This window comes from Camelus bactrianus, chromosome 25 (genome assembly GCF_048773025.1).
Source record: "Camelus bactrianus isolate YW-2024 breed Bactrian camel chromosome 25, ASM4877302v1, whole genome shotgun sequence".
NCBI lineage: Eukaryota > Metazoa > Chordata > Mammalia > Artiodactyla > Camelidae > Camelus > Camelus bactrianus.
This window is the reverse complement of record NC_133563.1, coordinates 7,155,498-7,181,807: the sequence shown is the minus strand read 5'-3', so window position 1 is coordinate 7,181,807 and position 26,310 is coordinate 7,155,498. Positions and strand designations below refer to the sequence as shown.

The 26,310-nt window shown below is 39.5% G+C and overlaps 1 protein-coding gene across 2 annotated transcripts in view; it reads left to right on the top strand.

The window, feature by feature from the left end:
- The window catches only part of NIPAL2 (NIPA like domain containing 2), a 72,426-nt gene that overhangs the window by 3,709 nt on the left and 42,407 nt on the right, over positions 1-26,310 (top strand). The window contains exons 2-3 of one of the 2 annotated variants that reach the window (XM_074352990.1): positions 18,276-18,344; positions 19,382-19,553. In XM_074352990.1, coding sequence (XP_074209091.1) covers positions 18,276-18,344; positions 19,382-19,553 — 241 coding nt within the window. The remainder of the gene's footprint in view (positions 1-18,275; positions 18,345-19,381; positions 19,554-26,310) is intronic. The other variant, XM_074352991.1, reaches the window with a different exon arrangement.

The window sequence follows — 26,310 nt, the reverse complement described above, 5'->3', positions numbered from 1 at the left end:
AACTGTGAGGAGACGTTCACAGTTTAGAACAGCTGTGCTCCCCACTTAATCCCTTCTTTTTGCTCTTATCTCTTTTACCTGCTGGCCCCTGTAGGTACTTAATTTGCAATCAGTGTTGGAGGCTGTTGTCCAGTCTCTGCTGTCAACTAGCTGAGTGCAATTGGGCAGGTCACCCTGGGCTTCAGTTCTCCTTAACCAGTTAAATTAGGCTTAGACTAGAAGATCCCCAGACTCCTTCTTGCTGTCTGATGAGTAAATAAATACCAACCCAGCAAGGCTGTGGAAAGAATGGGCAAGAAAGGATGAATGTGGGAAATACTGTGAAGGAAGGGTTTTGTGGCTGCTTCTTTATGTATGTTACTAAATATCTACATTCACAAGGAGATTGTCAGAAAGGTTTATTCTGCACAGGGTGAAATGAAAATTCAGAAATTTTTTGTCCTTTATTTGAACTTTTGATTTTCAATGGCTTGAATTTTTAAAGTCAACATAAAGGAAAATTGATACAACTTGGCAGGGAAGAGGTGAATCGAAGAGACTGACATTTGTTACGCATTTACTGTGTGACACTTTATAGCTATTATCTCATTGGGGCCCCCCAACAACCTCGTAAGGTACATATTATCCTCACTGTTCATGTAAGGAAACTTATGTTAAATAACTTGCCCCAAGATCTTACAGCAAGTAGGTTTAACTGCAAAGCTATTTTTATACTATGCCTGAAGGCTTAGAAACTAAGGCTTGAAAAGAACGTGGTGGGGGAAAATGAATGCGGCTTGTCTCACTGTACCAAAGAAAAATTGCACTGAGTTTTATATTGCCCTTTTTATTGATTTTGCTTTGCGACCATCTATCTATCTCTTTTTTTGCCAGTAGCTGCATCTGACTGTCTTTTTAAAGAAAGAAAAATGCCAAAACTTACAAATAACCAAAGGGCCAGGTAGAGGTCGCTGGTCCTTTCTATTTCCTTCCCAAGAAAAATCACTTTTTAAAAATATACGTAAACATACACATACATTTTCTTCAGATTCTTTTCCATTATATGTTGTAATAAGACACTGAATTTAGTTCCCTGTGCTATACAGTAGATCCTTGAAAAAAGTCCTTTTTTTTGTTTTGTTTATGCTTACTTTTTTTTTCTTTTGCCTTTTTTATATATCCAACAAGGCATTCCTTTTACCAGATTATCTATGAGATTTATGTTTAAGGCAGCAAAAAGGAGGAAGAAACATATTACCTCAAAGCAAGTGCATCAAAGCTTTTGTAATCATCATTAGCATCCTCCCATGGTCCTCATTAGAGGGCAGACTCTTAATGCTCTTGTGAAAACACGTGCTTACGTTTAAATCCACCTAATATCTTCTTTATGGCTTGCTTCACACTAATTATAACATTTGCATTAATGCAGTCAGCTAAGTTCAGGCTGTGGGAAACATCACCAGTTTACAGGTGTACAGGGGTCAGTTTCCTCAAAAATCATTTTTACAAGAAAAAAAGGGGAGCACATGGATAGAGGGAGAACCTGTAGGTTAAAATACACCTAAAAGACATATCAGAAAAAAGACAACCTTCAACCACAGTGTTTAGGGATGCACGCTTGGGTGATCAGACTATATAAGGAAAAGCAAGGAAGTGATTGCCGGGAAGTCAGGCCGGTGTTTCCTTGGGGGAGGGGAGAAGGTGTGATGGGACGAGGCAGAGAGAGGGTTTTGGGTGGGCGTCAATGTCTGTTTCTTGATCTGGATGGTATTATAAGAGCGTTTGCCTTATAATCATTCATTCTAGTCATTTGTTCATCCGTATCATTTTCTTTGCAGTTGCCTGTATCTGTTATATTCTACAATTTTAAAATGTTTTGAAGATAATATTAGCATTGCTATGACTGTTCAACTTGCATGTTTTATCCACATAATGTCAAAAATGGTATATACCATGTTCCTTTTTTTTATTAGGAGAATTAAATAATTTCTTTTTTAAATGTTGGTAATTGTTCAGATTGGCTTTTGAGAGTGTACCATGGAAAGGATGCCATTTCCCTAAGCTATCCTTTTTCTTCTTGGACAGTGAAGTTTTAAAAGCTCAGCTTCTTTACTAGATGTGTTGGCAAGTTTCTTAATTTCTCCAAACCTTGGCTTTCTCTGTTGAAATGATAATAACACTACATACAGTATAGTGTTGATGCAGAAATGAGATAAGATAACGTATATCAAATGTAGCAGTGCCAGACATATAGAAAGCACTCAAACACTAGCTATTATTACAAGTATTACAGTCAACCTATATTATAGGAAATGTCATAAAATATATATTTCTAATAATTAGAAATTATTGTACAAATGGAAATAAGAGAAATCATGTCAGTTATTTGATGTGACTTTGCTTTCTTAATAATCTACACTGATTTCTCTACATCTAGTGCCTCCCCTTCACTCTCCAAACATACATTCCAGAACACTTCCTAATTACAGTAATTTCCTAATCAGAACACTTGTTATCTTGGAGTACTAAGGCAAGGTTTCTTCCCTGTCTTCCACCACTTTCCAGACTTCTGGGTTGGGGAGGATGGGTATGCAGCACTGGGAACAGCTGACAGAGGTGTTTGGTGGCGATAGGGGGACCACGTCTCCAGACAGACTGTAGTTTAACCAACTAGTAGGACCAGCACCCCAACCTGGGAAGGCTCCTGCAGTGATAATGTTAAGACTTCAGTGCTATTTAGCTTGGGGTTTTTTTGTTTTTGTCTTGTTCCTGAAGGTCTAATATTCCTCTCTTCAGTTTACACCTTTTACAACCTGCCCCACGTGCTCCATCCAACAGAATTACACTTCACATAAAGTCAGAGTCCTTCACTGGTCTATCCTGGTCCACCAGGGTGTCCCACTTGCCTGAGGGCTGGTAGGTAACACCTCACTTCCCCTCCACATAGATCTCAGCATGTGCACACCTCTACCTTTGCTTCACCTTGTCATTTGCCTTGCCCTTCCCCACTCCCAGCATGGTCTTCTGTCATCTTTGGCACACATCAGGAGACACACTCATCCCTTATGTAAACATGGGCTAACATACATTTCATCATGAGCTGCACACCTCCCTAAAGATTGTGTTTGTCATGGCGTGACTCCTTCAGAGACCCACCTTGGCCTCGGCAGGTCAGACTGAGGTCTGCCTGCAGCCTCAGTGCTGGATTCCTAAGTCACCCCCTCACCTCTCGGCACCTCTCAGATTTTCTCCTTTCAGTAACTTGGGCCACAGGCCTGACTTCTATAGCTTGCAATAGGAGTCCGTCTCTCTTCTGGCTTTTGAACTTGGCTTTCCTACCAAGAACACTTTGTAAGTTAAGAGGCTTTGATTTGCAAATCACAGAAAAGCAAGCATTACCTGACTTAAGTAATAAAGGGAATTAATCAGTCTGGATGACGTGAGAGGACAGAATTCTGGATCCACACACCAGCCTTGATCCAGAGGCTCTAACAACATGGCAGATGCTCTCACTCCCCTCTTCAGCTTTTGCTCCTTGGCATCATTGGTTCCATTTTTTGCAGGCTCACTCCTCCGGCCTGCATTCTCCCTTTCTCTTCTGGGCAGGAAGGCTTGACATACTCAACCAATGAAAATACACCGGCTTTTGTCTGACTGGACGAGATGAGGTCCATGTCCCTTCCTGTACCAGTAGCCAAGTCCAGAAGAACATGAGCCCTTGGGAAGGGCTGGATGAAGGAGGGTCCTGTAGCCAGGAGGAGGGGCACCGTGTGGCCCTAACAGCAGTGACCCCTGGGCGGGCTTGCGCCCTCCTGCTGTAGATTGCTGTCTCCTTGGGCAGCTCTCAGGCCAGCTCCTCGAGGACCTTCACTTTCTGCATCCTGCCTCACATGAGCAGTCCCTGAAAAGTCGCCCCTATTTAGCCTGCCTTGTCTTTGTGGGTGGTTCCCTTAAAAGCTTAGATTATAGGATCAGTTTCTGAAATATTTTTATTAACATCAGCTCTAAGCAGTGACTTATTTCTAAATTGTAGACTTACCCACCTCTTCCCACTCCCTTCCCCAAAAGGGAATTCTAGAAAGGCCTCTTGTCTTTCTTACTGATGGAAAAGTCAGAGGGTATCTCCTGGCATAGGCAGTGTCCCTTGCTTAATCTCTATCTTGCCTCTACCTGCTTAGTGATTTCTGTGCCATCAACAACCACCTCTTCAGTAGGGAGGAATCTCCTAAAAGTTTAGTGGATTCAGTGAAATAGATATGGTATATGAGTGTGATGCTATATGGCATTCTGGAAGCCCTATTAGCATTGCCAATATGTCATTCAAGCTTGAGGTGGACCCGGTGAGTTCTGGGAGAGTCTTCATTTCTTCTTCAGCCACTCGACTTGCAGAGCTCTGATTGTTCCAGGGCTGTCTGGGTGATAGCTACATTCTGTTCCCTCTTGTCACAGCCCACATTAAGCTTGATCAGCTAATCAACAGTGAGAACCCGAATGCAACCCACGTTCCACTTGATAAAAATCACAGAGAGCCCTTCTCAATAGAGCAGTGTTTGGCAGTGATATCAAGGAAATCAGAAAACATGGACTGTGTCCTCAAGTTGTAGCTATGTATATGTGTAATATACATAAATTATATCACGTATACACTATACGTTATATAACATGCAATGTTTGTGTGTGTGAGAGAGAGACAAAGAGGGAGAGATTGCTTTAGAAATAACTTGAAAAACAACACCTGAGGTGCTGGTGTGACGCTGCCCTTATTACCTGATGGATGGACTGCTTACATGGAGCTCCTAGGACTAACACAGTACAGTTGCATAACTGTAAGTAAAGAGAGCCGAAGCAGAAGAGGAAAGACTGCAACGTACCTTTGGAAACAGCTGCCTGAGTCACAGCAGCGGAGAAGTGAGCGGTTCTTTGTGGGCAAGGTACAAGCAGACCCCACAGGACGAGCAGCTGCCACAGCCATAAGGGAAGGACTAAGTGTGAGTTACGTGCAGAGCATTTTCTTAGTCTTTTGAACTATCCTTGCAGTTCCAAATCACAGTCACCAGCGATGAGTCTGTGGGTGTCACATGTGGGTTGACCAAGAGGTGTTTGGGGACCTGGCTGCTGGGCCAGTGGGATGTGAGAACTTTGCCGGGAATGAGGGGCTTGGGGAATGGGGGAAATTATCTTGGCTATGAGGACTGGTCCTTTAGTGGCAATGAAGAGTCCAGTCACAGTGCCCTACAGTAGAAAATCGGAACTTGATTCCTGCCTTGATGTCAGAAAGATCTGGTCTCGTGGGTGGCAGGGGCTGCAGGAGTCTCTGGCAGAAGTGCATCAGTGATGGTGATGTCAAAGTCCTACCCCCATATGGAGGCAGAAACTCAGCCAGTGGCTGGGGCCTGACAAAGACAATAGAGTTTAGTCTCCAGGGGGATGGAACTGGCAAAATACACCCAGAGTTCAAGGCAGGCATTGCTCTCAAAGGAGGGGATGTACTCTGAAAACCCAAGCAAGTGTTGGGGAAAGAGTTGTAAGTCAGCAAGCTCACAGGTTTCCAGCTTTAATCCTCTTGCTGACCCTGGGCTGACCCTGCAAAAGGCAGCCTGCAATCCTGATTCTTTGGCAGCAAAGGATGACAGGTTTTTCTTAATTCTTATTATGAATATGTGCTTGCAAAATTTGAAAGTTATGGGACCTCCTATTGATCTGGATGCAAACAATGGCATTCTTTATGTTCAACATGTCTGTCCTTGTTTCAGAGATTCCCTTCCCAACATTAGACAGGGTTGCTGTGTTTTGTAATAGAACCAAGTTTAAGATTTCCTTAAGTGATATCTCACCTTTCTTGCCTGTTGTTGATTCTCCTTTGAACGAAGTGTTAAAAGCCCCTAAAGGATGTCTTATTAAACTTTCCCCATAAATTTGTTCTGCTAAAACTCAAATTTCTCAAAAGCAAAAAACATGGTGGTGTCTTAGTAAGCTTAGTAGGGCTTATCCTTAATGAAGTTCAGTTTTTAAAAATAATGAATGTACAATTATGTGAGTAAATGTGTTCCTGAATAAAAGACAAAAATGTAATAGTTCTTAGTTGTATGGGAAGGCAGTATGTTGGGTTTTTCTGCCTAGGTTTTAAGGTTGATTAAAAATTGGCATAGAACAGCTCATGGAAGAGCAAAGATACACTGTGTTATGTAACCCTGACCTTTTCTGTTGGCTTTAAAGCATCAGATTTGGATCCAATGTCATGAGACTTTTTCAGGATAGAAAGGCAATAACCTTATAGCATACAAAAACCAAGATAACAAATTAATAAAAGTCTGTTCTTGACTGAAAATTTTTCTCTCTTCTTTTTCACATAGGGGATTATAGTTTTAACTCAGTTTGGGTTAGTATTGCAGACAACTTAATTATCTACAAGGGCAAAGGAGATCAGTGGTAAGAATAGTCCAACCCATTCGGTAATCTAAAAAGCATTTCGTGTGTCAGGTTGTCTCCAACATTTGCTGCGATGAATACGAATATTGTTTCTCTCTGGCCCTGTTGTAATGAACGCTCCTCATTACCTCTGCTTATTCTGTGAATCCTGAAGTGGTCTCCTAATTGGGTTTCCTGTTCCCTGGTCTGGTTCCCTGCTGGTCCGTCCTACACACTGCAGCCAGGATGAGTCTTCTAAAAGTCACATCTGGGGCTATCCTCCTTAGTTCAGAGCCTTTCATGCCATAGCACCACCGGCAGATCCACGGCACAGAAAGGCTCCTGCCTGCCTCTCTGGTCCAGCTATATTGGAGTCGTGCAGATGTGATTAAGTTAAAGATCCTGAGATAGGGAGATTATCCTGGATTATCTGGATGGACCCTAAATGCCATCACATGTGTTTTCTTATAAGGAGATGCAGGGAGATTTCAGAATCCACAGAAGAGGAAGGCAACATGGCCACAGAGATGAGAATGATATAACCATAAACCAAGGATATGCCAACAGCCACCAGACACTGGGAGAGGCAAGGAATGCATTCTCCCCTAGAACCTTGTGAGGGAGTGTGGCCCTGCCATCTTGATTTCAACCCAATGAAATTGATTTGGGGCTTCTGGGCTCCAAAACTGAGAGAGAATAAACTTCTGTTGTTTTACGCCACCAGGTTTGTGGTTGTTTGTGACAGCAGCCACAGGAAACTAGCATACTGTCCAGCCTTAGCAGGCTTGTATCTCTGTCCCTTCTGTTCCCGCGGGTTCTACAGAACATACCTCGATTATAGATCCCACAGGTGGTAATCTGTGTTATTGGTTGCTTTTTCTTCTACTTCTGAGTTTCTAGAGGGTACTTTGCATCCTTAGTTCCTGCCACAGGACCTAATATTTAGCAGTTGCTAAGTAAATACCAAATGGATGCATGACTGTGAACAGCGTCGGAAGAGAGCTTCCTCCAGTTGTCTGTCTCCCATGTCCACCATCTCCTCTCTCATCACTTTCACTTCATGTCCTTTTCTTCCACCTTGTGTGTTTTTCCCAGGCAGTGTCTACATATGGTTTGAAATTGGACAATGGTTTTATTTTTCCCCTTAATATTCTTTGATTCATCCAGCTTCCTTTTTATTTCATGCTTTTATTTCTTTTCTTGTTATCATCTCCTCTTTCAACTCTTAAAATGAATCCATATTCTCTTTCATTTCATTGAGTCTATAAAGCAGATTTTAAAAAACTTTTTAGTTTGAAAATTTTCCAACCTATAGAAAATTAAGAATAATGCAACAAACACCATATATCCTTCACCTGGAGATTGAATTGTTATTAACAATTGACACAATTGTTAACATTGTGAAATATTTTTTGTTTGCTCTCTGTATTTATTTTATTTTGTCACGTACCATTTGAAAGTAGATTGCACCCATTATGAGTCTTCACTCCTGGATACTTAAGGATGTATCACGAAGAGTTTGAATGTCCTCCTGACCCCTCCCAGCTGTTCTGGAGGTGAGATGTGTCTGCCCGTTTACTAGGTGCAAATGCAAAAGAACCCCAGCTCATTCCTAAGAGTTTCCTGTCAGATGAGGTGAACTGAATGCCCGTTTCACAGACCTATCATCCCCTTTCAGGATTAGGCTCTTAAGCTCATTCCTACAGTGATTAGTTGACCTAAATCACTCAACCTGTGGTATTTCCAGTGCTGGAAACTGAATCCGTCTCATTTCCAGTTCAGGCACATTTTACTGCCTGAAACAGGAGACAGCCTTATTCTAGTTCTGAGTTGAATATGACTATTACAGTGTTCAGAACTAACTCTGAATCTAGGGTTCTTTTGAACCATGTGCTAGCTCCACTGGGGTCTGATTCCGAATTTATGTGTTGAAGGCAGAGCCAGGAATATGGCTGAGTTCAAAGCCAGAGCTGGGACAGACAAGTACCAGCGACCACATTCTTGTTATCATATGCCGTCTCCATCCGGCCAAACTGCCCCACCAAGGATTCTAGGTCAATAACTTTATGTGAAATATCTAAAGAACATTCTGGCACCAAAAGTAGGATAGAAGATTGTTATTCCAAATTAAACAAAAACATCCTTAGTCCTCATCAGTGCTGATATTTTGAACCTCATTCTCAATAAATTGTTTGCTGTGGCCCCTACCATCTATTTGCCAAGATGTCCTGGAAGAGCCAGAAATTAAGCTACAGGGGTGACAAGAGTGAGCAATGCAAAAATTAAGGGCATTTTTCTGTGTTTCTGGCCTATACTTCTGACTGCATTGTTAAGATGTAAAGCAACCTTTCCTTCTGTTATCTTTATTTGTGCTGAGAAAAACAGATTCTGCTCATTTTAAAATTGTGGTAAATTGACGTTGACTAGCCAGGCGGTTACCTATTGCCGTCTAAGAATAAATGGTGATTCAGACATGAGCTGGGTGCCCTGGGGCCAAAATCTGCCTGCTGTCTGTCTGCCTGGGTGACTTTGCCCAAGTCACTTTTCTTTTCTGGCCCTCTGGTCTCTTTCCTGACCAGCAGTCTCCAGATCGGTAAGGAGGGAGGAAAAGGGAATGGGGGGGACGAGAAGGGCTCTAAGCTTCCACTAGTTCTAAAATGCTAGAAAACAGGTAACACTCTGAATAAAGTAATGAAGTAAACAGATATCTTTGATTTAAATGGCAGGTTTATAAGGGCCTGCTCACTGTATGCAAATGATGCTTCTGAAGGCAGAGGAGGATTTTGTAGTCAAAACACACTTACCAGAGCCTCTAATTGGAAACAGCATTCAGTAGTGGTTACCGCAAGTTACTGTCTGTCCTTGAAGGTAATTAAACCACCTTTTTTAGAAACTTTGCAAGCTTGAAGTTCCCCTCCCCAACTATTAGGGTCAGGAATGAGGATTTATTGAATCACTACTATTTACAGGTGTGTTTCAAATGAATTTAATGAACATGTAATTAACCTTGAATAATTAGGTAAAATTTCAAAAAAACAAAGAATAAGATACACCAGTTAATACCATGTACAGGCATACCTCCGAGATATTGCAGGTTTGGTTCCAGACCGCTATGATAAAACGAGTATTGCAACAAAGCGAGTCCCGAATATTTTGGTTTCCCCATCAGTACATGTAAAAGTTATGTTTACACTTACTGTAGTCTATTAAATGTGCAGTTATCACTGCATATTGCATTATGTCTAAAAAACAATTTAAAAATACTTCATTGCTAAAAAATGCTAACCATCATCTGAGCCTTCAGTGAGTTATAATCTTTCTGCAATAGTAACATTAAAGATCACTGATCACAGATCACCCTAACAAATGTTAAAATAGTGAAAAGGTTTGAAATATTGTGAGAATTGCCAAAATGTGACACAGAGACATGAAGTGAGCAACTTCTCTTGGAAAAAATGGCACCGATAGACTTGCTCAATGTAGGATTGCAACAAACCTTCAATTCATATAAAATACCGTTTTTGGAAAAAGTCTTTTCAGGTTTTTTGACCATTTTTCAGTTGGGTTATTTGTTTTTGTTGTTGAGTTGTAGTTCTTTATATATTCTGGATATTAATCTTTATCAGATATACAATTTGCAAATATTTTCTTCTGTTGTGTGGGTTGCCTTTCACTCTGCTAATAGTGTCCTTTGATGCACAAAAAATATTTTAATCTTGATGAAGTCCAGCTTGACCTATTTTATCTTCTGTTGCCTGTGCTTTCCATGTTATATCCAAGAAATCATTGCCAAATCCTGCTGACCAATTTCTTTTTTAATTGAAGTATAGTTGGTTTACAATGTTGTGTTAATTTCTGGTGTACAGCATAATGGTTCAGTTACATGTGTGTATATATTCCTTTTCATATTCTTTTTCATTATAGGCTATTACAAGATATTGACTATAGTTCCCTGTGCTAAACAGTAGGACCTTGTTGTTATATCTATTTTATATGTACTAGTTAGTATCTGCATATCCCAAACTTTCAGTTTATCCCTCCACGCCCCTATTCACCCCTGGTAACAATGAGTTTGTTTTCTATGTCTGTGACTCTGTTTCTGTTTTGTAAATAGGTTCATTTGTATCATTTTTTAGATTCCACATAAAAGTGATAACATGCAGTATTTTTCTTTCTCTTTCTGGCTTACTTAGTATGACAATCTCCAGGTCCATCCATGTTGCTGCAAATGGCATTATTTTATTCTTTTTTATGGCTGAGTGGTATTCCATTGTATACATATTTCACAACTTCTTTATCCAGTCATTTGTCAATGGACATTTAGTTTGCTTCCATGTCTTGGCTACTGTAAGTGGTGCTGCTATGAACATTGGGATGCATGTATTGTTTTGAATTAGAGTTTTCTCTGGATGTATGCCCAGGGGTGGGATTGCTGGATCATATGGTAAGTCTACTTTTAGTTTTATAAGGAATCTTTTTACTGTTTTCCATAATGGCTACATTCCCACCAACAATGTAGGAGGGTTCCCTTTTCTCAACAGCCTCTCTAGCATTTATCGTTTGTGGACTTTTGAATGATAGTCATTCTGACTGGTGTAAGGTGATATCTCATTGTGGTTTTGATTTCCATTTCTCTGATAATTAGAGATATTGAGCATTTTTCATGTACCTATTGGACATTTGTATGTTTTCATTGGAGAAATGTTTGTTTAGGTCTCTTGCCCGTTTTTGGGTTAGGTTATTTATTTTTTTGTTATTGAGTCATATGAGCTGTTTGTATATTCTAGAAATTAAGCCCTTGTCAATCACATCATTTGCAAATATTTTCTCCCAGTCTTTTCATTTTGTTTCCTTTTCTGTGCAAAAGCTTATAAGTTTGATTAGGTGTTATTTGTTTATTTTTGCTGTTATTTCTATTGCCTTGAGAGACTGACCTAGGAGAACATTGCTATGATTTATATCAGAGAATGTTTTGCTTATGTTTTCTTCTAGGCGATTTATAGTGTCATGTCTTATGTTCATCTTTCAGCCATTTGGAGTTTACTTTTGTGTATGGTGTGAGGGGGTGTCCTAACTTGATTGATTTACATGTACCTGTCCAGCTTTCCCAGTACCACTTACCAAAGAGACTGATTAATTTGCATATGTTGAACCATCCTTGTGTTCCTGGCATGAATCCAACTTCATAGTGTATAATCTTTTTTATGTGTTGTTGGATTCTGTTTGCTAATATCTTGTTGAGAATTTCTGAATCTATGTTCATCAAAGATACTGGCCTATAATTTTCTTTTTTTGGTTGTGTCTTTGTCTGGCTTTGGTATAAGGGTGATGGTTACTTCATAGAATGAGTTTGGGAGTAGTCCCTCCTCTTCAATCTCTTGACAGAATTTGAGAAGGATTGGTATAAGTTCTTCCAAGTATGTTTTGTAGAATTCCGCAGTGAAGGTATGCAGTCCTGGATTTTTGTTTGAAGGGAGTTTTTTTTTTTTAAATTACAAGTTCTATTTCACTTCTGTGACTGGTCTGTTCAAATTATCTGTTTCTTTTTTATTCAGTTTTGGTTGACTGTATGTTTCTAGATATTTGTCCATTTCTTATACATTGTCCAATTTGTTGCCATATAGTATTCTCTTATGATTTTTTTGTATTTCTGTGGGGTTGGTTGTAATTTCTCCTCTTCTATTTCTTATTTTGTTTATTTGTGTCCTCTCTTTTCTTCTTGGTGAGCCTGGCCAAAGGTTTGTCAATTTTGTTTACTCTTTCAGAAAACCAGCTCTTAGTTTGACTGACTTTTTTTTTTTTAATCTCTATCTTATTTATTTTCTCCCTGATCTTTATTATTTCTTTCCTTCTGATAACCTTAGGTTTTGTTTGTTCTTCTTTTTCTAATTCTTTTAGGTGGTAGGTTAGGTTGTTTATTTGAGATTGTTCTTGTTTTTTGAGGAAGGCCTGTACTGCTGTGAACTTCCCCTCTTAGGACTCCTTTTGCTGCATCCCATAGATTTTGTATGGTTGTGTTTTCATTTTCATTTGTCTCAAGGTACTTTTTAATTTCCTCTTTGAGTTCATCATTGACCCATTGGTTTTTTAGTAATATGTTGTTTAGTCTCCATGCAGCCATTTTTGCCTTGTTTTTCTGTGATTGATTTCTAGTTCCATGCCAGTGTGTTCAGCAAAGATGCTTGAAATAATTTCTAGCCTCTTAAATTTGTTGAGGTTTCTTTTGTGTCCAAGTCTGTGGTCTATCCTAGAGAATGTTCAGTGCACGCTTGAAAAGAATGTATATTCTGTATTTTGGGGATGTAATGTCCTGAAAATATTGATTAAGTCTAACTGTTTTATTGTGTCATTTAGTATCTCCATTGCCTTATTGATTTTCTTTCTGAAAGAGCTGTCCAATTGATGTTAGTGGGATGTTAAAGTCTCCTACTATTACTGTATTCCCATCAAGTTTTCCCTTTATATCTGTTAGTATTTGTTTTATATATTTAAGTGCTCCCATATCAGGTGCATATATGTTAATGAGTGTAATATCCTCTTCTTATATTGCTCCTTTTATCATTATATAGTGTCCTTTATCTTTATGGCCTTTGTCTTAAAGTCCATTTTGTCTGATACGAGTATTGCTACCCCCACTTTCTTGTCATTTCCATTTGCATGAAATATCCTCTCACTTTTAATCTATGTGTGTCCTTTATCCTAAAATGGATCTCTTGTAGGCAGCATATTGTAGACTCTTGTTTTATTATTCAGTCTGCCACTCTGTTGATTGGAGCATTTGCTTCATTGACATTTATGGTAATTATTGATAGATATGTGTTTATTGCCATTTTAAACTTTGTTTTCCAGTTGATATTATATTTCCTCTTTGTTCCTTTCTTCTTGTTTTTGTCTTTCCTTTTGTGGTTTGATAATTTTCTTTTGTATTAGCTTGATTTCTTTTCTTTTTGGTTTTTATGACTCTGTTGCATGTTTTTACTTGTTACCCTGTTTTTCGAGTATGTTAACCCATTACTCTGTTTGCTTTAGACTGGTAATCATATAGGCTCAAACACATCCTAAGGAGAAAAAAAAACAAAAAAAATCTACCCATTCTTGCTCTCCTCTCTCACATTTTATGATTTTGATGTCCTCTTTTACATTTCCATGTTTATTCTTTTGCTGTTCATTATAGTTACCCCATTTCCAACTGTGATTTTATCTTTTCTATAGATTCCTCCTTTTCTATTTAGAGAAGACCTTTCAATATTTCTTTTAGTATAGTTTAGTTTTGCTGTATTATTTTAGTTTTGGCTTGTCTGAGAAATTCTGTATCTCTCCTTCGGTTCTAAATGGTAATCTTGCTGGGTATAGTATCCTAGGTTCAGGTTTTTCTCTTTTAGGAGTTTGAATTTATCTTGCCACTCTCTTCTGGCCAGTAACATTTCTGTAGAGAATCAGCTGATAGCCTTATGGGCTAACTAACTTGTAACTAACTCTTTGTTTTTTTTCTTGCTGCCTTTAGATTCGTTTCTTTATCTTTAACTTTGGCCATCTTAATTATGTCTTAGTGTTGGTCTGTTTGGGTTCTTCTTGTTTGGGGCCCTCTGTGCTTCCTGTACTTGGATATTTGTTTCTTCCTTTAGGTTTGGAAAGTTTTCTGTTATAATTTCTTCAAATACTTTTCATTCCTCTTTTGTCTTTCTTCTCCTTTTGGGATCCCTATTATTACTAGATTGGCATGCTTTATATTATCCCATAGGTCCCTTATATTGCTTTCATTTTTTAAATTTGTTTTTCTTTCTGCTGTTCTGATTGGGTGATTTCCATTATTCTATCTTCTAAATCACTTATTCATTCTTCTTCATTATTTCATCTGCTATTGATTGCCTTTAGCTTGGCTTTTATCTCAGCAGTTGAGTTTTCTGATTTTTAATTGGCTCCTCTTTATAGTTTGTTTCCTTTTTATAGTATTTTGCATTTCTATCTATAGCCTCTCTTATTTCCTTCACTGCTTTTATCATTGCCTTTTTAAACTCAGGTTCAGGTAGACTATAGAGGTCTGTTTCATTGTTTTTTCAGGAGTGGTTCCTCACCTTTTTCTCAGCTACTTTACTTACATTTCTCTGACTCTATAAATTTAGAAGTAACGGTTATCTACTGTGGTCTTGAAGGACTGTTTTATGCGGGAGCATCTCTGTATAGACTCTGTGCATCTAATATTTTTGTTGCAAGGGCTGTTTTTAGTATGGATGGCTGCCACATCTTTCCTCCATGTGTGCTGGCTATAAGCCCCTTGATTGGGGGTGTGATTGGTGTTGTGACCAGAGCCTGCACTGGATGTTGAGTTGGGCCTCCTATTTGCTCTGTGGTTATCACAGCCCTGTCAGGGGCCAGATCTGCTCCGTGTTGTTAGAATAGTGGCTGCCAGATCCATTTCTGAGCTGCAGTGTATGGTAGGCGGGACTGGAATACTTCCACTGGGAGAGGAAACACTGAGTATTCCTCCATAGGAGCTGTCCACTAGAGGTGCCCTCTGCAGTGTCACCTGTCACTCATTGTACAGGTTTACAAAGTACAGTTTGTTGTTGCTGCCCTTGTCCCCACTTCAGCCATGGGAACACCAGCAACCCACCCTTGGTGTTCCCCCAGGCTCCACACCCTCAAAGGCATCATTGCAGATCCACTGATGTCAGGCATCGGGATCCACTGTAGTGCATGTGCAGTCATGCATCAAGATCCATCATAAGCCACAGGGTCAACCCAGGCCCCAGCCCCACCTTCACACACACACACCTGCTGTTAATGCCAGACCTGCCCTCACTGTGCACCAGTACTCTGCTTGGTTGTCCACAAAGGCATGAGCAGAGCAAATCTGCTACAGCTACCTGGGGCTCAACTCAAATCTCAGCTCCACCTGCCAAGTCATGCAAACGTTGGGAATAGGTTGAATTTTCAGCCCTGCCTCTACCTGAGAGCTGCACACCAGCAATTGTGCCCCTCCAGAACAAGCTGAGAAGACTGCTATTTCTGGATCCCATCCCTCCCTTTGCGAGAATGCATTAGCAGTGGTGCTGAGCAATGCCCTCTGGGATAGCAGAGAAGGCTGCTATGGCCAGCCACGTTGTACTCTTCCTTCCATGTGTGCCGGCAGTGGAGATTTCCATGGTGGATCCAGGCTCTTTTGCACACACTCCCAGCCTCAGCCTGCACCACACTCCAGCTTCTGAGGCTGCCTCTCCACAGTCAAACCCAGTCCTCTCCTCAGGTCCATCTTCTAAAGCCTGAGCTCCAGCACCCAGTCCCTGCCAATGCCAGCCAGGTCACATATTGAGCCAGTGATCTCACAGAACCTCTGTGCCAGCCTCTCTCCATTCTGTCTGCCACAGTGCAGCTTCTGTGCTCTCCTCCAGTCCTCTGAAGCTCTGCTGTGTCCCAGCTAAACTCCCTGCTGGAGGGGGTTCTCAGGGTGAGGACACTTACCCTCTTTCACCACTCCCTCCCAATTTCCTTTTTCTTTTTTTCCCTACTACTCGGTTTGGTAATGATTTTCCTTGTAGTTCCATTCATACAAGGTCTTCTGCCAGAGTTCAGTAGGTATTCTATGAGAATTGTTCCACACGTAGATGTATTTTTGATGTGTTTGTGGGAGAGAGTGAGCTCCACATCCTTCTATTCTGCCATCTTAAAGCTGCTCTCAGCTAGCCAATTTCTAAACACTTGGCCTGGTGGTGTTTAAACTACTAGTGAATGATTTAAAGAATTTTGAATTAAGTTATTTCTGTTCAACAATTTACTTTTATAATTACAGAAGATTTTCATAATTATCCATTCAACCCAAAATGTCTTCTGAGTTTTTTCTGATTACTGCCAAATGTACTCAATTGTAAATCACAAGCATGGAAATAGCACATTATATTATGATAGACTTGTTCCGCATGAGGAATAGTGATCAAAATTATTGCCAACTGCCTTTATTAGGAAAAGAAAATTCTTAACTGATTAAAGACTATGGATATTATATATCAACTATTAAATGGGTTTTCAAGTTTTCTGCTTCATTTTTTAAAAATACTGAATTTCACTTCAGCACATATAATAAAGTTCCAAAACTTCAAAGACAGTTTGCATACTGAAAAGGGTTCTTTGTGGATGTAATGTTCATTTGAAATTCAAATAACTGCCTGGAATTTGAAACTAGCTAAAGTTATGTAGTGTAGGAGAAGGGGGATGATTTCGTCTATCACTGCTAATTTATACTGCTAGAAGATAGTATACCTTTGTACCTAGATAGGAGCAGCATGTGTGTCTTTTGAAGTCATTGGATAGTACATGTGCTATCTGTAGTAGCCGTCTTGGGCAATGTGTGAGAACTTCTTTTTTAACCTGTAGTTCTTTTTTAAATGTTTTTAAAATTTTTATTTTACTTATTTTAAAATTTTATTTATTTTTTAAAAAAATTTTAGGGGGGTAATTAGGTTTATTTAGTTTTAGTGGAAGTACTGGAGACTGAACTCAGGACCTCGTGCACGCTAAGCATGCGCTCTACCACTGAGCTATATCCTTCCCCTCACCTCTACAGTTATTGTTTTAAACCATTATATACTTTTTCAAGCAAGTTATTTTTTAAGCCCCTAATTTTGTATAGTAGAAGACCCAATGGAAGTCTAAGACATGAATCTCTTCCCTCCGAGAATTTACCATCTATTTGTAGAGCATAATGATATAATGACAAAATAAAAGAAGAAATAAGGGATGTTCACCATTTAGAGTCTAAGAAAGTGAAGATGGGCTATGGTGTTTGAGAAGGTCACAAGGAGGCAGAGCTCAGATGGCCGGGATGGTGTGCTATGATTTGAATGGGCTGAGGGAAGGAGATGCTCTGTTGAGGTGGGAGGTATGACATGAGCAAGAGTATGACATCTGCCTGGAGAATGTGATGGGTCAGGTGCCTGAGGTAGAGGGAGCACCTTCAGTGTGCTGTGGACAGGGGGAAGGATAGATGAGGGGTTTGGGATTAACAGATGCACATTACTATATGTAAAATAGATAAACAACAGAACCTACTGTATACAGGGAACTGTATTCAGTTTCTTGTAATGAGCTATAATGGAAAAGAATCTGAAAATATATATGTGTATGTATGTATATGTAAAAAAAAAAAAAGTGTGCCGGGGACAAATGGATAGTTAGAATGAGGACCAATTATGGGGAGCTGGTATGGTAGTTTTATATTTGATGTAGTTGACTGTAGATAGGCATTGTGGGCTCTTGAGTGGTGGGAAAATTTAGCCTGTCTCCAGTGGGAATCATAGGACTTTAGAGAGAAAGGGATTTCTGGAAATATCTTATCCAACATCCCCTGTTTACTGAGGCCAGGGAGCTGAAATAACTTGCTCAAGGTCACCCATTAGACAACTGCAGATTTGAATTGCAGATTCATCCTTTAACCCCAAGGCCAGTGATCTTTCTTTAATACCACAGTCTTCCAGAAAATACCAAGAGAAAGAAAAGAGGGAGAACAGATGAAGAGAGATTATATAGTCCATGTTTGAGGCAATGAACATTCCAATCAGAGGGGTTGCTGAGGAAGATTGACAGAAGGGGTAAACAAGAGGTATCTTAGTGGGAAAAAGTTACAACCCGATGACTATTTTCTTATTTTAATGAATGAAGCAAATATCTAGAGAATTCAGTAAAGAACTGAGCTAGTTCTAAAAAATATGTCATTAAAGTTCAAATTAATCCTAATAAAACCATTATTCATATTCCAAATGACCCTGGCAGATGGGTACTAAGTAAATATTTGCTGTATGAATGTATCAACTTAAATTTTTTGTAGTTTTTTTGGTAAATATCTTATAAATGTTATTTAAAGTACCATTTAAAGAAAACATTTTCTTTTATAGATTCACCTTTTTGGAGTTTTGCTGGCCATTTTGGGAAACTTGGTAATCAGCATTTCCCTAAATATTCAGGTAAGAAGAAGCTTATTTTTCAAACTCTGTAGTTACATCCAGGCACACATTATGACTTTAATGAGCCTCAGGCACATTTGCCTTCTTGGACTGCCTCTTCCATAAAAAATATATTTTATGATCTTGTTGATATAAAGACAAGTATAATCCAGGCTGGACTGTATCCATGTTTTTATTCTTCTGATTTTTAAAAAATTAAATGTTTTATAGTCCACTTAATAGTATTGTGTACCTTAGACAAAATGCCTGTGAGTTTGTACTACATTTAGATAGATATTCATAAACTTGGCAGAAGCCAAGATTTTTTTAAATGTTCTACATTGGCTTCTCATTCTTTTATTATTTTCTAAATAACTTCTAAAATTTTTAAGGGAAATTTTTAAAGTAATCTATAATGGTACCTGCTTATTATAAGGAAGTAAGTTCAGTTACCATAAAATCAATAGGGAAATAGGGTTTATTTAATGGCTAGTTTTTCAGGTATTTATATGTTTCAAATACAAAGAAATAATCAAACCAGATATAAATAAGAGTTCTCCCATCCTGATTCCCTGCTGTCAAAGCATTCTGCCCTGTTATGTTTATTGTGGTAGCTACTTTGACTCGTAAGTTCGAATCCCTTTCCCAAAAGTGTGTTTTTACTAATTTATTATCTTTATTTCAATTATGTTTATTTTGGCATCTGGACTCTTTTTGACAGTCTAAAAGAAGTGTTTTGGTTTGATGGACTAAAAAGTCACTTAACTCCTTAACATACACCTCATCTTTAGATAGTAATAATGATATTTATTTCACAGAGTTGTGATGAGCATTAAATAACATTTATATATGAGAAGGCCCTCTAAACTGTAAGATGCTATATCATTATGAGTCACTTCTGTTAATGTGTTTGGAACAAACAAAACCATAATAATTGCTCTATAGTAATCTGCAAATAAATTTTAAAACCATGAAGCAATTTTATAGGACCAAAAATTTCAAGGCAGATTTTATTCGGGTGGAAATATTTTCTTATTTACATTCTGATATACTTACAGAAATATTCTCATCTTCGATTGGCACACCAAGAACACCCACGGCCGTGCTTCAAGAGCGTGCTTTGGTGGGGTGGGGTCGTACTGATGGCCGTGGGAGAGATAGGAAACTTTGCATCCTATGGATTTGCCCCCATCACTCTGATTGCTCCGTTAGGCTGTATGTCTGTTACAGGTGAGCCATTTTTCTGTGCTTTGTCAAATAGACATTTTAAGAGCTCAGAACACATGCACGAAAGAAGATCCGTTTCCTGGTTTCTTAGCACATTAACTTGGAACAATTGTACTACTAACCTCAGTTATTCACTGTCATGGAGCCACATTTACTATGAAAAAACTTGCGTTTTGTAGCTATAACATTTGTGTTTAAAAGCCTGATTCCAAGGGTCTGAGTCCTCATAAATTAACAGTAACAGCAAATATTACACCATGCTTTTTAATCATTAATGAATTGTCTAAAAGTGTTTGTAATAGAATGTTATATTTTATTCATATGTTAAGCTGACATTATGTGTAGTTAGGGTCTTTGATACCTGATCTTGACTTTACTGTTTAGCATCTCTTTTACATTAAGAATTAAATATCAGGTATTCTACATTACTATAAGAATGTGTAACTTTACAATAATGTCACAATTATCCTACTTTCAAAATTTATATGACTTACCAAATACATTTAGAAAACAGAATATGAGATGTTGCTAAAGACTGAAAAAAAAAAGAGCAAAAATCACTGCTAAAAATAAGAACAAATTTTTTAAGCCTTGTTAAAATCAATAAAATCTTGTTCGTTTTACCCTTTATCTGATGCTATGGAAACAGCATGTTTCTAAGTTTCTGTGAATTTAGAACCTTCACTGAAATAGAAACAAGGCAATGGTTTTTGTCTGGTAACAACTAGATCAAGCATAATATGGCTCACATATCCCAATTTCATATTTCCCCTAACAATTATATAATATTCTTTTTAAAAGCATAGTTTAAGTTGAAATAATTTATACTCAAAGAGAAGTTTATTTTATTTTGGAAGTAGTTTCCCCTTCTTAATCATTTAAACTATTTTATTTAAAATACTTTCATGGGAGAGGAGAGGGATAAATTAGGAGTTTGGGGTTAACAGATACATACTACTGTAAATAAAATAGGTAAACAACAAGGTCCTACAGTAGAGCACAGGGAACTATATTCAATATCTTGTAATAGCCTACAATGCAGAAGATTCTGAAAAAGAATATATATATGTGTATAGATACATGTATAAACATATATATATCTCTGAATTATTTTGCTGTATACCTGAAACTAACACAACATTATAAATCAACTACAACAAAAAATAAATTTAAAAAAATAGAATACTTTCATGATGTACAATAGTAGAATAGTAAGGAACATGTTTTTGGCTTTCTAGAAATTGTTGAGTTTAGAATCACCCTACTGTTGTTACTCTAAATAGGCACACAATTTATGTAATTATTTGACTTTTTTAACATTCAGATAAAATGAGCAATTTGAGTACATATGATCTCTGTTTACTACTGCACATACCACGTATATGGACATTCTGGATATTTTTTTCTTCTCAAACTCTGAGAAATAATAAATAAAAGGTATAGTTATATTGTCACCTTGGGACCTCTACAGGTCCCAATTGTTCTGAAAATGTTAGTGACTATATACTTAGAGCTGATCTTTAGTTTCGTTTCTTATTCTGTTTCATGCTCAGTTTCCATGCGTCAACTGAAAAAAATGCACAGTGTAAAAGTTGAGAATTATGTTTTATTTGGCGGACTTACTGAGGATTTCAAGCCTGGGATGTGACCTCTCAGATTGCTCTAAGAGACTGTGCCCAAGAGGTGGGCGGTGGGGGGGCGCCAGGATAGATGAGTTTTTGTAACAAAGACCAAGTAGTCAGAACTTCAAAAGATTACTGTTAATTAAGAAAACCAGATATCTCAGGTTAATGATTCTAGTGCTTTTCTGTGTATGAGGAGATGCAAAAGTCTGGGCTCATTGAAATCATTCCTTTGATACCCATCTAGCCATCTAGGGCCAGTCTCCTGTGCTTCCTGTCCTGAGTGTCCTCGGGGTGCACCTTGGGGGTGGCTGCCGAGGCCAGGCAGCCCACTTGTCTCCATCCTGAGTTCCCTCCGGTTCAATGTGGACTGAGGGGGGCGGGGGGATGGTAGTAGCTGATGCCTTGATGGCTGCAGCACCCTTTGTTTACTGGTATGGCAGGCAAAATTATTCATTCACACACATGGAGTAGCCAAGGAAAAAAGTGTCTGGGTACATCAAACAGATGCCTGCGGGACAGTTGAGTGCACCACACTGTACTGAAATTCTCCATTTATCTCGAGTTCCCCAGTCCTGGGAAACTTTTTCTGGGCACGAGAAAAAAGCCTTTCCAGCTAGCTCAGAGAAGGGGAGATGTGGCTGGATTTATTGTAAAGATCGGAGATTTCATAGGCATGGAATATCAGCCAGGCTTCTCGGGATCTGAAGTGAGGGTTCGGAGATGGCCAGGGACGAAGGGCTAGCCTCGATCCCCTCAGACCTCCCGGGAAGCCACCTGTGGAGCTCCTCGTCTTGGCCTGACTTACTCAAAGCTCTCATTCATAACAGGAAGCTCTCAGTTTAACCACCTTGCCCTTGGACAGTTCCTGGGGGTGCTGGTCCCCCCACCTTCAAACTTGGAGATGGACTTCTCTCAGTGCCACAGATCATTTTTCTTGGTCTGCTCCTCGCCCCAACTCGTATTTCAGCTTTAGAACATTTTTAGCAGCCTCCCTCTCTGCCCATTTAAAATAATTCCAAGAAGTAAACTTCTAGCCTCAAGCACAAATCATTTCCTGCCTTACAGTCTTTGCAAGCAGCAGTGTATGCTCATAAACCATAGCCCCGCAGCGCTCCTGAGCTGAATTGAGGTCGCCGTGAAGTGCTGTGGGTGGCTAAGGGGTGCTGGGGATTGAGGGTATTCCCCAGAACAACCCCCTACTACCTTGAGACTCTTTATAAAGATTTTAGAAACTCTAAAAACATTGAGGCAAAGGGGGAAAGTATTTTTTAAAACAGACGTTATCTTACGGCTTTGTCCACAGATAAGGCAGAAGATTGTCTACACTTAACTGTGCTAGAACTTTCCTTTTCCCTATTATTTCTTGGGGGCATTAAGGAATAAATCAAATCTCCCTTTGAATTAAGAAAAAGAGATTGCATATTCTTCTCTGGCTTCTGTCTTTTATGGTTTTCAACATTTAAAAAGAAAGGGAGGGAGGGAGGAAGGAAGGAACATGGAAGGAAAGAAGGAGGGAACATGGAAGGAAAATTAAAGTCTAGTGAAGGTACTTTCTTCCATCTTCCTCCTCCTTCTTAGGTAGGAATACAGGGTTCATACCAACCCTGTGTTCCTTTTCTCATCTCCAGAAGTAAGGAGATACTGTGTGGATTATCATCTCACTATACCCAGACTGCTAACATGTCAGAGCCACTGTTTTGTCTTACATAATCAAAATTCCTGCTCCCTTTGTATACTTCAATCAAACAGTTGGGTTTTTTTTTAAGGACTAGCAGGTAAGAAGCACTACAGCAAGCCCCGGGGATATGTCAGTTTGTACTTGACCCACATTCTCACCTCGAGCCACCTTCCCCTCTGTTCCTTCTTTCCTACTCTCTGTGTCCTGCCACCTTACACTGACATACCTACCTGGAGGCAGCATTTCTCAAGCACTCGTTTTACTGGTGGTTACATAGGTGTTCTAAGAAACAAAGAATTCCAAGCAGGTTTCTGCAGATTTCGTTAGCAGCAGAGGACTTCTTGGGGCCCTGGGATGGGCCCCTGCACGCGGTCAGTCTGTCAGAGGCAGATGCGATAAGCCAGCTTTCCCGAACCTATTGACCACAAGATGCCTTTATAAAGAAGCATCTCAAGGGACAGCAGTTGTGCAGAAAACCCTTTATGGAGTTCTTAAGGCAGTGCTCACAAGCAGTCACACAGCACCCTAGAGGCGCAGACAGGATAGGTAACTGGCCGGTGCCCGCCGTGGGGTTGGGTAATGAGGAGGAATCCTGGTACACAGACGGGTCTGATTGCCCAGGCCTGGGTCCAGCTTTTGGAAGGAGAGGGTCACAGCCCTCATATACTGTGTCACCTTGTACTTTTACCCTACTTTTCTCCCTGAAGGGCCTTCCTGGTGAATAATAGGTGCAAAAGCTTACTCTCACTAAAATGCAGGTTGTATACTGGCAGTATGGTTATTTCTAGATGTTGACTTGTGTTTGTCTTTCCATTAATTAAGAAAGCTCAAGGAATGGTTTTCCAATTTCATCTACAGCCTCCACTGGATAGTTTTGCCAATAAAACAGGGCAGTAGAGTGGTCAGGAGCAGAAGCCCTGGGACCCCATGCCAGGGTTCAGATCTTAGTTCTGCCCCTAGAAGGCACTATGGCCTCGGGCAAGTTATTTAAATGGGTTTATGCCTCAGTTCCCTAGTCTGTAAAATGGTAATAAAAATAGCTCTTATCTCAGAAGTTGTCATGGGGAAGAATTGAGTAAGCACAAACACTTAAGGGCAGTGTTTGACACAGTGACAAAACTACCCACTGTCACTGTGATTTACAATTATTACATAGAAACAAAGTGCATTATTTTTTATAAGGGTGTGCACTTGCACGCCCCCGAAGATGGCTGATGGTTAAATTCTCTAAAATGGATGAACCACTTCAAGAAATGCTTTTTATTGTTCTTATCCATGCAATAATTAATTCTCAGGGAGCAGAAAAGTAGACTTCTCACAGCCATTTGTTCAGCCATTAAGCAGCAATTACCCTTTAACTCCTCCACATACCCGCCCCCCCTCAAAAAAAAAACATGTTGGAAAATACCAGAATTGCCAAATAACCTACCAAGACAAAATACATTTAAAACACAGACACACAAGTTTGTCAGAGGAAAAACACAGCAGTCTGAGATGTGCGTGCAACTTTCTGTCTTCTTGCTCTGGCTTCATAGCACTTTTGTTCACTGGCTAATTAACTTCAGAGAGGCCTTCAGATCTAACTGCAATTTGAGAATGTGTTTTCTGAGAAACTATTATTATACCAGAAATCCAGTGAAAAGAAGTAAGTTGGATGTTCTGTGGAGTTTGTAATAAAATTTTAAACTACTGCTAATCTTTCCTGTCCCTCTCCTCAGGAGGCCTTTCTTGGCTTCTGCACTAAATTAAACAGGCGTATCCTCCGCTCCCTTAGCGCCTGACGTTGGCCCTCCTCTTCCATGTGGTGCCTTTTTTGTCTATTAGAAAAAGGCAGCCTGTCTCATGATGCTTTATTTCTGTCTGTCTGCAGACTATTGTAATACAATGATTTGATTAGAACAGGACACTCTGGTGCCATCTGTCAGAAAACTGTCCCGAGAAATACAGGAATCAGCAAGCTCTGAGATGTGGGTGGTGCCTCCTAAGCTGTAGTGTCTTTGTGCTGTGCACAACCTGCTTGACTGCATGCAGCAGCCTTGACCTTACACGTCCCCTTTGGCAGCTCTCATCAGGCTTGCAATGACCTATTTAATGTCCATCCTGGCAAGTTGACTGAGGACTGTGCGTGTCTTGTTTGCTGTCTGCTCTTCCCAGGAGAGCATGGTACAGGAAATCACACAATACAGCCTTGTAGAATTGGTTTGAATTTGAATTGTGATAAAATGAGGATTGGATGTTCTAGGATGTTCTGTTACAGGATGTTGGAAGAAAGGGTTCTGTTCTGTTCTAAGGTGTTGCTTAAAAGATTTCGATTCCTGATGAAGCACAATGGTTAAACATTTCATTGTAAAAGACTCATGAATATTCACTCGCGTAAATTCTTAAAAGAATTATAAGCTCATCTTTTGGGGTTTGAGTTAGATTATTTGTGCATCTGCAAAGTGTGACCTTACTTTTAATGTTTTCTTTTTTCTGTTCATCCCCGTGACTGTGGTCTATGCTGTGCCTGAGCATTGAGAGATGATTAAAAATAATATTGTCAACAGTCCAAAGAGTTAAAGCCACAAAGAATTAAGGAGATTCATGGTAGACTTTACCCAGTATAGAATTAACTTATCTAGGGGTGGCAAGTGAGTGGGACAGGAAAGAAGATAGTTGTAGGGGCAGGGAGGGTGGGAGAAAGAGAACCTGATGGACATTTTTCAGTTCTGTACCTCTGAGTATATTGATTGAAATTAATTAGAAAAGAATTCAGAGAATACATCTCCTATTTTTCCATGTTGAATTCCAGCAATAATTCAGAAACAGTTAAAGGCAACTAACTAATGCTAAATGAGGATCCACTATGCCGGGTACTATATGAGACACACAACCTTGTTATTTTACATAATTATTGCCCAGATGAATAGAAGTGAGTAATAAGTAGACTAAACTCAAGACGAATTACCTGAGATCAAACACTTGGAATGATAAAATTAATAGCAGGGAGGGCTCCTTGGCCCTGGAATAATTTCCTAAGAGAAGTAGTCACCCTGTGCCTGGGCTAATTTGGATTAAGGCTGGAGAGCTGACTGCACTGAGGAAATGGGGAGAGAATGAGACAGATGACTGGCAAGTCTTTCCCATCTCTAGTTTTCCTTAACATGCTGGCGTTTGCTCAAGTTGAAATTCGCAACGTGGAATATATGTTGTCTCGTGTATTTCTGTTGTGCTGTTATGAAGCTGTAAACTGAAATGTGTCTGTATTCCATTAAACAATGGTCATAGCGTAGCCAGAAAGCCCTGGTGAGGCCTTTTGGAATTCCAAAGAAGTCATCTCAAGCAGAAACTTGGGTCTCCAAGATTTTTATTAGAAACAAATGAAAGGAAACATAAACAGACCAATGAGCAAATGACCTGCAGTGTTCCACAAACCTAGATGCTGTGAATTCTCTCAGTCCTGTAGGGCCCGGTGCTT